The 12625-nt window shown below is 56.5% G+C and overlaps 1 protein-coding gene across 2 annotated transcripts; it reads left to right on the forward strand.

Annotated features, from left to right (window-relative positions):
* The first annotated feature begins 1044 nt into the window (after window positions 1-1044).
* On the forward strand, window positions 1045-12561 carry PRR7 (proline rich 7, synaptic). 2 transcript variants are annotated; one of them, XM_053907138.1, is made up of 3 exons: window positions 1045-2970; window positions 11219-11871; window positions 12060-12561. In XM_053907138.1, exons 2-3 carry the CDS (start codon window positions 11460-11462, stop codon window positions 12455-12457), a joined length of 810 nt encoding a protein of 269 aa, XP_053763113.1. In that variant the 5' UTR covers window positions 1045-2970; window positions 11219-11459; the 3' UTR covers window positions 12458-12561. The 2 variants fall into 2 exon arrangements, with proteins under 2 accessions (XP_053763113.1, XP_019306004.1); XM_019450459.2 differs by lacking the exon at window positions 1045-2970 and adding an exon at window positions 3081-3266.
* The last annotated feature ends 64 nt before the right edge of the window (window positions 12562-12625 follow it).

Genomic DNA, 12625 nt, shown 5'->3' on the forward strand with positions numbered 1-12625 from the left:
ATTCACCTGGGCACAGAGGGATTGGGGGAACATTCCATAGCATCCCATCTATGCAAAGACAAGGATGAGAGTCTGTTGACAAGTCTGTCCCAGACTTCATAAACCTGTTGCTGCACCATAGTCCATACACAATGCCCCCAGCCCTCCAAGGATGCTCTGTAACCACAGTAAGGGTTTGTTCTAGGCTAGGTACTAGTGCCACAGGGGCCACATGAGCTTTGCAATTGGACAGTTCTGGGTTCAAGTCTCATCAGGCCACTTTTCAAGCTAGCTTTGCATAGGCCCTTCTCTTGTCTAGAAAAATGGGTGTGATACCCATCACCTCATAGGGCAGCTATGAGAATCCATAAAAGTGGCCAGTCCCCTCTTTGAGCCCCTGGGTCACTGGCAGGACTCTTGCCTCCTAGGAGAGTGGGTGCTGGGTGCCAGGCTAATAGCTATCTCCAGGGCAGCCAGAAGGCTCTAAGTGCTGATTAAGCAGAAGGGGCCTCTGGTGGTGGCTCAGCTCTTGGTAGTAGGTGGGATGAGTGCTGCTGCTTCTTGAGGGAAACTGGAGAGGGCCTTGCCCAAGGTCTTCCAGCTGGTTAATGGCTGCTGCAGAATGGTGAGGAAGCCAGCTGAAAATGAAGCTGGATCCTACCCATAAGGTGTAAGGTTGGGGCCTAAGGTACATTTGCTCTGTTTTGGTGGGAGGGCAGTTCGGTGTCTGTGCAGAAGACAAAGCCCACCCTGAGCAGGTGTGCAAGGGTGAGTGCGTGCCAGGTGGACCAGTAGGTCCCTGGAGCACTCTGCCTGTAGGTAGGTCACAACCTCCCACCAGGGACCTCCCACAATCCCCCTTCCCTGGTAGGCACCCAGGGAACTTGTTGGCTACAGTTCACCTCATCAAAGCTCTTACCACAGTGAGTTCCTTAGCAGTGAAAACTCCCAGAATTCACTTCCCAACAAGCCTTTCTTAAGGTCACCTAACCACCCAGCTCTATGGTGGGAATTGGCGACCCAGATGTAGACAAGGCCCCCGCCTTATCTACAGATAAGAGTTTGGAGCTCTCTCTGGTAGGGAGATAGAAATGGGAACAGCTAAGACCTAGTGTGATCAGCACTGTGGCAGGGATGATTCTAGAGCTGGTGGGGCTGGGACTGCTGAGGAGCTGGGGGTCAACGCCCCTTTGGCCACAAAAATGTCAGAGTTAGTACCCTCCAGGATTCGGAGCCAGATATACCTGGGTGGAGGAGCCAGATGGATGGTCTAGGGCCTCTAGTGGTTTAGCATGGTTTGGGGTGGGTGCGGTGGGGTGAGTGATGAGTGTGTGATAAGTGAAAGAAGGGAGCAACTGGAGCCAAAGCACTACACTGGGCTTTGAAAGCCATGTAAAAGATGCCTCATCTAGAAGGCAGGGGAATCCCTGAAAGATTTTAACTGGTTTTGTCAGGGTGTCTGCTTAGCATGTACAAAGGCACCCCATGTTTACTTTGGGGAGCCTCCTGTCTCAGTCCATGTGGTTTAGGTGGGGCTGGGTTTACACCCCCTGTGTACACATACACCTAGAGTGTGGGACCCAGCTGTTAGAGATCTTTGGTTGCAAGCGACAGAACTGTTCTCCAACTAACTTAGAGTGTTAAAAAGGTTATGGAGGGGTGTGATAGGAAGAACCAGAACTGGGGCACCTCCAGGGTCTTAGTCACAGTCCCCATTCTCATCAGGATATGACCCCCAGAAGCAAGATGGCTACAGCCATGTTTGTGTCTGCATCACTGAGCCTGACTGCAAACCCAAGGAGCCCAAATGGCCCAGCTGGAAATCTGCCCACTGTTCACTGGGGGAGCAGGGCACTTGGGTTCACAAGCCCAGTATGATGGCACCCAGGGGGTGCAATGAGTCCCCCCCGCCCTGATGAAACAGGGTGCCTTGTAACCAAAGAAAAGGAAATGGATACTGGGTGGCTGAACACATATCCCTCCAACTGGATTGGTTCACTGAAGGATACTAAGCCAAAATGAATCCAAAAAGAGTCTTTTGGGGGGCTGGCTACAATTATTGGGAAAGAATTGAGGTTCTATTTTCTGGGGTTGGGTGGCAGGATATAAACCTAGAGCTGGGGCAGGGAGGTCATCCTTGCCACCACATGGGAATTTTCAAGAATGATGCGAACGGAAGAAAGAGTGGAGAGAATAGATACATGTGTGATACCATTGTTGGGACACCTGGAACCAATTGTGATCGTAGCTAAAATCTACCTCTGGACTTCTCAGTTACAGGAGTCAAACACTTCTGCGTCCAAGCCTGTTTGTTTTGGGATTCTGTCACTTGCAAACCAAAATGTCCCAGCTGGTATGGTGGTGGAGGGTTTTGTTTTTTGTTTTTTTAAGTTTAATTGTTTTTGAGAGAGAGAGAGAGAGAGCGCGCGCGCGCAGGGGAGGGGCAGAGAGAACGGGAGAGAATTCCAAGCAGGCTCTATGCTGTCAGTGTGGTGCCGGACACTGAGGTGACTCTCACTAGTGCTCACCTCTGTACCTTGGGTATGAGCAGGGTCCACGAAGCCCAAGGCTATGGATCCAGCACTGGGTCTCCTCCCCGTACCACTTCTTAGTAGAAGTGGTGATGTATGCTCACTGAAGACACACTGGGAGGGGCCATGAGTTGGGAGGGGCCATGCCTTGGTGAGCTGGAACAACATTGGGGTAACCTGCCTGCTCCAACTCTTGCCCGCTACATGTGTACTGTGCATTTCAGGATGTGGCCGGTGCCTGGACTTGTGTGTGCTTTCCGGGTTGAGCTGTATGTGTGTGTCAGCTGCTTGACTGAGCATCCTGTGTGCTCGGCCGATTGTGTACACCCGGTCTGCCTGCGTGCGCCCGTTCCGGACAGCCTGTTGCCAGGAGCGGTGCGGAGTGGCGCGTGCATTCCCTGTGCAGGGTGAACCCAGCGCCCCGCGTGTGAGTCTCCGCGCCTGAATCTCCGCGCGGCAGGTGGGTGCCAGGTCCTCCGCCTTCGGCTCCCAGGACAGCCTCCTCGCTGGCGAAAGGCTGGGGGTGGGGGCCCCCTGCCGGCTGCCGCGCGCGCGCGCACGCCGGGCTGGTACGCGCCGTGTACGCGCCCGTGCGCGCCCCGAGGCTCGAGCCCAGCGCTCGCAGCCGCCTTCGCTGCCACAGTCAGCTACCCGGGGCCGCCGTCGCCGCCTCCCCCAGGCCGGGGGCTCTGTCCGCGGGGCCGGCACCACTCGCCCCGAGCCAGGAGGACGAGCTCGAGGAGGATGTCTGGGCCCGTGAGTACCGCGGCGGCGGCGGCGGGCCGGGCGGGCCCGGAGCGCGGGCAGAAGATGGTCCCGGGCTGAGCCCCTCCCCGCGGGCAGCTCCGAGCTTTGGCCCCGGGTCGCGGCCTCGGACCCCCGCCCCGGCCAGCCCCTCCCCCAGCCTACTCCGGAGGGAGGAAGGGAGGGAGGGAGAGGGAGGGCGCCAGTGAGCGAGGGAGCCAAAGCCGGGCGCGAGCCGCCACCGGTTCGCTTGGAAACGGTTGCCACAGCAACGGGGTTGCGCTCCCAGGCAACGCGGCTGCGGGGCGGCGACGCCCCCTCCCGCCCCTCCCCCACCCCACGCGGGGCCGCAGCCCAGGGGCGCAGGGGGAGTGGGGGTGCAGGGACTCGCCCTCGAGCGGTGGGGGTAATAACTTCACCCGTCTGGGTGTGCCTGCCTCCACAGCTCCTCGAAGATGGGGGTGGGGGGGTGAGCGGCCCCGTGGGCACGAGCTAGCTCCCACGTGGCTGCAGTCGTCGCAGCAGGGCTCTTGGGGTGGCTGCAAATGTGGGGGCGGCCCAGCCCCTGGGCCTGCCGCGGGAGGAGGAGGCTTGATGGCTGCGTCCGTCCGGCGTCTGTGTTCCGACACCCCCACCACCACTACCACCACTCGCCAGCAAAATGGTCTGACCCGAGTTGGGTGCCACAGAGGCGCTGTTCCTTACCAGGGGAGAAGAAAGAAGCTTACGTCCCTCCTCCTCATGGCCAGGGCATATGCCAAACCGCGGCTAGGGCCGGTGATGGGTTTCTGCTCCACGTTCCAAGCCACCATTCTCCAGGGAGTGGTGGGAGCAGAGTGGGTAGAAGCAGAGGAAAAGGACATTGCTGACCCAGGGAAGCTGAAGCTCAGGCCAAATGGGAGCGCCCCAGCCCATTGTCTGGATCACAAGTGTCCCTTTCTTGTCTGAGCACAAAGCCCAGACTGTGCTGGGTGGCATGCAGGTTGGCCAGCAGGCAGGCCAGCGCCACATGGAGATGCGCTGTCCTCCAGGGGAGCTCCTCTGGGAGGAGAATGGCCTCTGAGTCAGAGGAAATGACCTCTGGCTCCTCTCCCAACCTCCCCCAGCCGACAGCGGCAGGGTGCTGGGTAGAGAAATGGTCCTCCTGCCAGCTCTCCCAGACCTGACTCAGCAGATGCCAGCCTCCAATCACAGACCTTGGACTCAACAGCCCAGTGACCACAACCACCATTGGGTTTCCTTTCCCATCCAGGGAAGTGTCCTGGGGCACCAGAGGTGACTGTTACCCCAGGCATTTGAGGCCTTGGCCTAAGATGTCCTTAGACGGGTGGTGCCCGAACTCAGTCCTCAGTCTTGATGCTGCAGGCAAGAGTGCCCTTGGAATTATTCACAGGCTCCTTTCATTCTGTTCCTGCTGTGTGTTGAGTGTTCTGCATTCATTATCTCCTAATCTTTACAATTGTGCAGGTAAGTTTATGATCCCCATTTTAAAGATGAAGACTCCAAGGTTCAGGGAGGTAACGTGATCTCCCCAAGGTCACACAACCAGTAAGTGGTGGAACTCAGTTTTCAGTGAAGGTTTCTCTGCTGGCACAGCAGCTCTCTGCCTGCCACACACCATCTATTGCGGAAAAGAACTGTAGGGCCTTCTAGAGGAGCATTCTTAACTTCCTTTCATATTCTTCCAGTGAGGAAATTCCCTATGTCTTTCAAGCCTTAGTACACTTTTCCTTCTTCCACCAAAATCAGCCAGATTCTTGCTCACCCAGATGTTCTATAGGACTGTGCTGCTGCTGGGCTGGCTCCCTTCCTCCATTTTCTCTCTCTGGGTGAAACTAAGGAGTGAGGGCTACCTCAGTTACCTGAGAACCCCCCAATGCCCTAATTCTTGGTTTTTGGGCTCTGTGGCCTGATCAGCTTGCAGCCCTAGCTGTGGTAGAATTCAGCAGAGATGGGCCCATCCATGTACTGCTGTCTACTGTGGGTGCTCATTTCTAGTTCAGCTGGTGGAAACCCTTGGGCCTCTAGGACCCAAGGAGCAATGGAATGAGTGAGGTGGGCCGGGGAGCTGCCCAGCTGCAGTCTATGTCACCATGTGAGAATGTGGACTTGGAATGACCAGATAATTTTTAAGATGAACCAAGAATCCAGACTTTTATGTAAAATCTCCTGGGTTTTAAATTTGGCAACTAATCAGGATATTTTTAAGAATTGATTGTGGGCCAACAAAACATGCCCATGAACTGTGTCCAGCCTGAGAGTCACGAGGCCATGACTTCTGTCCATGGTAAAGCGATGGTAGTTTCTGCTGGACCACTTCCAGGTTTGTGTAGATATAGTGCCATGGGCTGGTTTCCATATTTGAGCCTCTTGAGGCTGCGAAGTGTTGGCTTTTGGTTTGTCACATGCAGCTGTGTACACCAGTCTTGAAGTGTTTTCACTTCCTTCATCAGTTTTGCTCCACCGTTGGCAATCCTAGGCAGGTCTCATCATCCCTGTCTTACAGGCAAAGAAACTCCAGCTCAGACATGGGAACAGCTGGGATGGAGCCACACAGCCTAATCTGAACCCTAGCTCTCTCTTTAGTGCTCTGTGTGTTATGCCAGGCTGACTCTCTGAAGAGGGCATCTTCGTCTCCCCACTCCCCCCCCACCCCAGCCCCTGAGGTGTGGCCAACTCCCTTGGAGGGAGAGATGGGAATACAGTAGACACTGAGCCACGCAGGGCCCCTCTGCCCACAGCTGTCTGTGACCCCGGTCTGTTGTCCTGTTCACAGTTTCCAAGCCCTGGGTTCCTGGCCCAGTGCCAGGGTTGGGTCACAGAGGTGCTACCTGTAGCACCTCTAAGTACCTGTAGTACCTTGGCCTAACTGGAAATGAGGCTCTGGTAAGCTCTACACCTGGCCGACTATGGAGGCAATCCTCTCTCTGGCCTCAGTTTGTCTGTCTTGGTGTGGGAGGAGTGTAAAATTGTTGCCAGTGCCTGCCTTCCTGCCAGGACAGTGGGCCTTGCAGTCACCTGGACTTCACGACCCCCTGGCTATGTGGGCCTGAGCTGGCCCAACTCCTTGTCTGTAGAATGGGGATGGCAGCAGCCACCTCCTGGGTGTGAGGTAATGAATGTGAAGAGGCCAGCAATGGGACTGGCATGTGCTGGATATGCAGGACAGGTTAGCCATCCTCACTCTACACACCACATTCTCCCACTGCTGTCCCCTGGTCTGAGTCTTTGTCCCTTCGCTTGGCTGGTGGCTCTGAGTACCTTATGACCCAAAAACCCTGCCATCTGGGATTCCCTCTGTCCATTCCAGAGCCCCTCGCATATGCCTCCATTTTCTTTTATTCACATGGATGATGGGTCCTCATCTCACTTGTAAACCACCCTGCGAAGGTCGAGAGCTGGGTGATGGCTTCTCTCTCACTGACTTTTTGGCGAATGGCTGACATTTCCCAGGAGTGAATTGGATGCAGACCCAGCTCTTTTTTTTTAAGATTTTATTTATTTATTTATTTATTTATTTATTTATTTATTTATTTATTTGGTGGGGGGTGGGGCCAGAGGGAAAGGGAGAGAGAGGAGCTGGAGCAGGCTCCATGCCCAGTGTAGAGCCTGACATGGGGCTTGATCTCATGATGGTGAGGTCATGACCTCAACCAAAATCGGGGGTCAGACACTCAACCGACTGGTCATCCAGGTGCCCCTAGATCCATTCTTGAAGTGTTTCCTGTCCTGTGGCTATAAGACCAAACAGGGAACTAGGCATTTCCAGTCACTCCTACCAAGTGGTTTTGGAGCTGCTGTGTGCCAGATGACAAGACAGATGCAACCTCTGGAGTCGCACACAGGCAACCGCAGCACACTTTGACATCCCTGGATTTTTCCAACCCTGGGGAGTAAGGCCACCTGGAGCTGACTTGTCCAGCAAAGTGACAGTGAGGCCATGAAGCTGAGTAGTAAGTGTGGGGGCAAGAACTTCGGGGAAAGAAAGCACGACTTAGCAGTGCAGGATGGAAACACAGGCTGGTTGCAGAGGGAAGGGCACTGAGAGGTGAGGCTGAAGATGCCTTGGCAGGAGTTCATCCCAGAGGCCATGATCTAGGTCAGTTCTCCAAGTGTGCTCTCTGGACCACATCATCAGCATCTGCTGGGAATTTGTTAGAAATGCAAACTCTCGGGTCCAACCCCAGACCTACTGAAGCAAGCACTGGGAGCAGAGCCCAGCACTCTGTTTTAACAAGCCCTCCCCATAGCTCTGACGCTGATTCAAGTTTAAGAGGCACGCATCTACACTGTCTTAAAGAGCTAGGCTGCTTCCTGAAGGGGTGGGAGTTGCCAGAGGATTCAGGCAGGAAAGGGCCTGGGGGAAACAACAATGTGGAAAGTGGGTAGGCTGAACAGGAGCATAGCATGGAAGTACAGAGGGCGGTGGCAAGCATGGTGACAGGGGCCCAGGTGAGAGATGATGGGGGCCTGGCGAAGGTAGTGGCAGGGGGACCAAAGGAAGTAGACAGATGAAGGCACAGTGCACTGAGGGTAAAAACAGGATTTAGTGGCTGGAGCAAATGGTGGGCCCTTTACTGAGATAAAAGATCTAGTAGATTTTAAGGGTCTAAGATTACTGGGGTTCTTCATGCAGAGGAGCAATGTGGTAGATGCCCACAGCAGTGCACCAGGCACTAGAATAAGAAATCTGTGTGACCTTGGGTATCATTTGATTTCTTTGAGCCAAGTGCTCTCATCTGTCAAATGGGAGGAATGCTAACCTAGTTTGTAGGATGACTGAGAATGATTTGTGACATCCAGCCCTCAGGCAGGGAGCACCTAAAGGACATGCACATCTCTGCATCCCCAGCTCTGAAGCTGCCATCATCAGCACTAATGTGTGTTGGGCATCTCCAAACCCTTTGCATGGACTAGCTCAGTTTTCACCATGGTCACTGATGGGGAAACTGGCATTACAGAGGTTAAGAAATTCACCCCCTGGGGTCTTGTTTGTGTCCCCCTGCTGTACCCCAGTGAGCGTGTGGCCTAAGAAAACATACAAAACAATACACTCACAAACACTGTAAATAAATCAAGATGGAATCCTAAAAAAAAATGTTCAAATAACCTGCAAGAAGGTAAGAAAGGAGAAAGAAGAAACAAATCATAAAATGGCAGACTTAAGGGGGTAGGCACAACCCCTAGCACACAGCTGGAGTTGGATAAGTGCGGTATTTGCTCTGGAGAGTCTGGAGGGGATGGAGAGGGTGCGTGACTGTGAGTAAGAGGTGGCAGGCAGGATCTGCACTGAAGGGCTCCCCAGACACAGGCAGGAGCCTGCACAGAAGTACGAAGGGGTAAAGGGACAGCTCTTTGAGGAAGATTGGAGAAGCCTGGTCTGTCAGGAAGAGCATCTGGAAAGGTCTCTTGACATTTATGTGTTGAGCACCTACTGTGGATTAGATGAAATGTACTAAGCAACTCCCTGTGGGCCAGACACAGGCCGGAGGGAGGCCTCTGGCAGGACCCATGCCCTCTGGGCCTGCCAGAGTACCACTGAGTGAAGTAGTAGCCTAAGAGGGAGTGTTTAGCATCAAACCCATGCCCACTCAAACTGGGCACTGGAACCAGCATGACAGAGAGCGGCCTAATCCATAAAATATGGCAGTGATTCCTGCCTCCTTGCTGAGGGGCCACATTGGCACCCAGAGAGTCTTGGTTGTGGCCTGCCTCTGTCCACCTTAATGCCCAGTCAGCTGAGCTGGGCCCCTCAGGGCAGAGTCTCTGTTCTTTGTTCCTTGTTAACCTTGGAGCTGCCATCCCATTTCTCTACTCTATAGCGTTTTCCTACTCTTGAGCTGAGGCATGGTGGCCAGAAGCCCCAGGGCTTTGGTGCGAAGGAACAGAAAGGTATGTTTTGGCTACAAGCTGGCCAGTCAGCTCAGTGTCCCCATGGCTGCCAAGTCTTCATGTGCCAAGTGCTCACATGCACTGGGCTCTTCATTTATGTCTCAGTGGTCTTGTAATGGAAAGTATTTTGACTGACTCTCGATTCAGACTCAGGCTAAATCCTTACTCCTCCCCTTATCAGCTGTGTGACCTGGGGCAAATCATTTCTCTGGCCCTGTTTCCTCATCTATCAAATGGGCCCCCACTGAGAAGGAGGTATTACATATCATGTGAGATTCCAAATGGAAAGGGCCTAGAACAAGGCCTGACATGCAGTAGACAGTCCTTGGCAGGTATTTCTATTTCTAATTCAGCTAAACTCCTTCACCTCCAGTCCCAGAAGTACCTTTTCTGATCTGGAGCTATTCCTGCTCTGCAGGCCAAGGGGCCCCCTAGTTAGTGCCAGCTTCCTCAGAGCATTCCTGAAAATTCCTGTGGGCTCAGGAAAAGGAGAACAACAGATTTAATTAACTCCCAGTGACTGGCAGCATCGTGTTTTTATCTGGGCTGCGTCGCCATGGCAGCCTCATGGCAGGGTTGTGGAGGGGGCGGGTGGAGCTATTGTTCTTGCCATTGTCTGTTCTGGAACACAGGCCCAGGAGAAAGGGACTGGCACGGGGACCAAGTGGCACATGGCATAAGGCAGCCAGAGAATCAGACAGGATCCATCTGGGAGAAGTGTGGGGTGGCCCATGGCCTGGCTTCCCCCCAGCTTGCTGCCAGAACAGTCTGAGACAGCTTGATGTGGACCTCCTGCTTGGAGCTCAGGCCCACCACGGCCCCCAGAGCTAAATGTGTGTGTGTGCCTTGGATATGTTGAGGATGGGGGGCTGTCCATGGGGCTCCTGGAAGAGGGGCCCACAAAGTAGCTCAAGCAGCAGCACTCTCCCACCCCTGGCTAGGGTTTTGTGGCCAGGCTTGGGTTCAAATTAAGGCACTGCCATCTGCCCTCTACACAGCTAATTGCCACCTCCCCATCCCCTCCGTCTGCAAAATAGGAATAACTGCAGTTACCCTAAAGGGTTATATGTGAAAACCCTGGGTATAAGGCATTCAAGAAGGGCACCCTTCTGTTCTGCGGGGGTGGTGAACAATCGCCTGCTACCCGTCACTCCACAGTCAGGGCTCCATCCTACATACCTCAGGATGCAAGGTTCCTCTCTAAACCCTGGCTGTAGAGAGGAAGAAGGAGGCAGAACTAGAGGCGCCCATGGGCCAGGTGATACACGTGCAAACGAGCTACTTTTCCTACCCTCTGCAGAAACGTAAAGGAATTGATAAGGCCTACTGGTGCTAGGAGGGTAGGGCCAATGAGGCTGCGAATTGGTAGGAGGCTGGGGAAACAGAGCTGGGATCTGACAGGCGGAGGCGCCTAGAGGAAAGGAAAAAAGGGAACAGCCCACGCCCGGACGTGCAGACAAAAGCAGGCCAGTGGCACGCAGTAACAGCCGGAACGACCCCTCCTGAGCCTCTTCTACAAGAGCGGCGACGACCAGGAGGCCCGCAGTGCGGACCTAGATGTTCCATGCTTTGCGCGGCCATGGGTAGGAGCGGGTACAAGGCCTAGAGCGGCGGATGCCTAGGGCTAAAGCTGGGCGTCGGTGGGCTGCTTGTGGGGCTATAGGAGGTGGGCCACCCTTTCCCCGCCGCAAAGCAACCGCGCAGAAACTCCTCTTCAGCGCCCTGAGGGTCTGTCCACGGGCCTCTGAAACCCTTTCCGAGCTGGGGTACCCCGTGGGGTAGCGAACCTCCCTTGAGTACAGAGGCTGAGACTGGCCTTCGCGCGCCCTCTGCTGGCCTGCCTGGAGTCCCCTCGGCTCAGCTGCGGCGGCGGCCGGGTCTCAGATCCGGGAAAGCCCTACCGGGGAAACCTCGAGGTATGACGTCATCCCCATGGTGACGTCACCGCCCCGGGGGGAGTGCTGGGGTTCCCGCAGAGGAGGCTTCCCCAGAACTGCGCAGGGCACGGGCGCAGGCAGGGAAGTCGTCGGGGCTGCAACGCGCCTTCACCTCGCCCTGTGTCTGTTCTACAGGTCCCGCGCGGCCCCGGGTGAGGCCCACCCGCGCTCCCACCGGCGCCATGGGAAGGAGCGGGCGCCGCTGCTCTTGCCCCCCGCCGGCGCGCGCACGACTTGAGCCCCGCCGCGAGCAGCCCCCGGCCGCAGGTCCCCGAGTGACGCTGGCGGCGCCTGGGAGCGTGGCGCGGGCCCGGGGCCACGTAGAGGAACCCAGTGTCCAGTGAAGCAGCCGAGGACCCGCCGCCCCGCCGCCGCCATGGTTATGTCCCAGGGCACCTACACGTTCCTCACGTGCTTCGCCGGTTTCTGGCTCATCTGGGGTCTCATCGTCCTACTCTGCTGCTTCTGCAGCTTCCTGCGCCGCCGCCTCAAACGGCGCCAGGAGGAACGACTACGTGAGCAGAACCTCCGCGCCCTCGAGCTGGAGCCCCTCGAGCTCGAGGGCAGCCTGGCCGGAAGCCCCCCAGGCCTAGCGCCGCCACCACCACCGCAGCGCGGCCGCCTCGAGGCGCCGGCGCACGCGCATCAGCACGTGCACGTCCACCCGCTGCTGCACCACGGGCCGGCGCAGCCACACGCACACCCGCACGCACACCACCACGCGCTTCCTCATCCGCCGCCCCCGCACCTCTCAGTGCCGCCGCGGCCTTGGAGTTATCCGCGTCAAGGTAAGCCCAGACCTCTGCCGTGGGCAACGAGGGCCACAGAGAGGTGGGCGGGATCACTACTAACAGGGAGCCTTCCATGGGACAGCCTCCCAGAGAATCTAGGAGGTAGCGGGCTGAGCCTGGGGTTGGCAGCTGGCCGGAGGCCAGGGACGGGTGGCCTCACCCTCGGAACATTTCCCACTCCGCAGCGGAATCGGACATGTCCAAGCCACCGTGCTATGAAGAGGCGGTGCTGATGGCCGAGCCGCCGCCGCCCTACAGTGAGGTGCTCACGGACACGCGCGGCCTCTACCGCAAGATCGTCACACCCTTTCTGAGCCGCCGCGACAGCTCGGAGAAACAGGAGCAGCCGCCGCCCAGCTACAAGCCGCTCTTCCTGGACCGGGGCTACACGTCAGCGCTGCACCTGCCCAGCGCTCCGCGGCCTGCGGCCCCCTGCCCTGCGCTCTGTCTGCAGGCGGACCGTGGCCGCCGGGTCTTCCCCAGCTGGACCGACTCGGAACTCAGCAGCCGCGAGCCGCTGGAGCACGGAGCTTGGCGCCTGCCGGTCTCCATCCCCTTGTTCGGGAGGACTACAGCCGTATAGAGGGGCGTCCGGCGTTCCGGGCCTCACCCGCGAACTCGTGGCCTGACTGCGGGGCTTTTTAAACGCTTCCCTTGGACTGCGGGGAGGGGTGGGGAGGGAGGGATTTCTTACCCCGTTTGTTACATTTTGAGGATAATAAAGGTGTGTGATCCGGTTTGGTACAAGCGG

This window comes from Panthera pardus, unplaced genomic scaffold (assembly GCF_024362965.1).
Source record: "Panthera pardus isolate Hobbes unplaced genomic scaffold, ASM2436296v1 HiC_scaffold_2, whole genome shotgun sequence".
Lineage (NCBI taxonomy): Eukaryota > Metazoa > Chordata > Mammalia > Carnivora > Felidae > Panthera > Panthera pardus.

Coding starts and splice junctions, on each gene's coding strand:
- PRR7 (XM_053907138.1), top strand. CDS start 11,460: ATGGTTATGTCCCAGGGCACCTACACGTTCCTCACGTGCTTCGCCGGT. Junction 11,872..12,059: donor TTGGAGTTATCCGCGTCAAG/GTAAGCCCAGAC, acceptor CCCACTCCGCAG/CGGAATCGGACATGTCCAAG.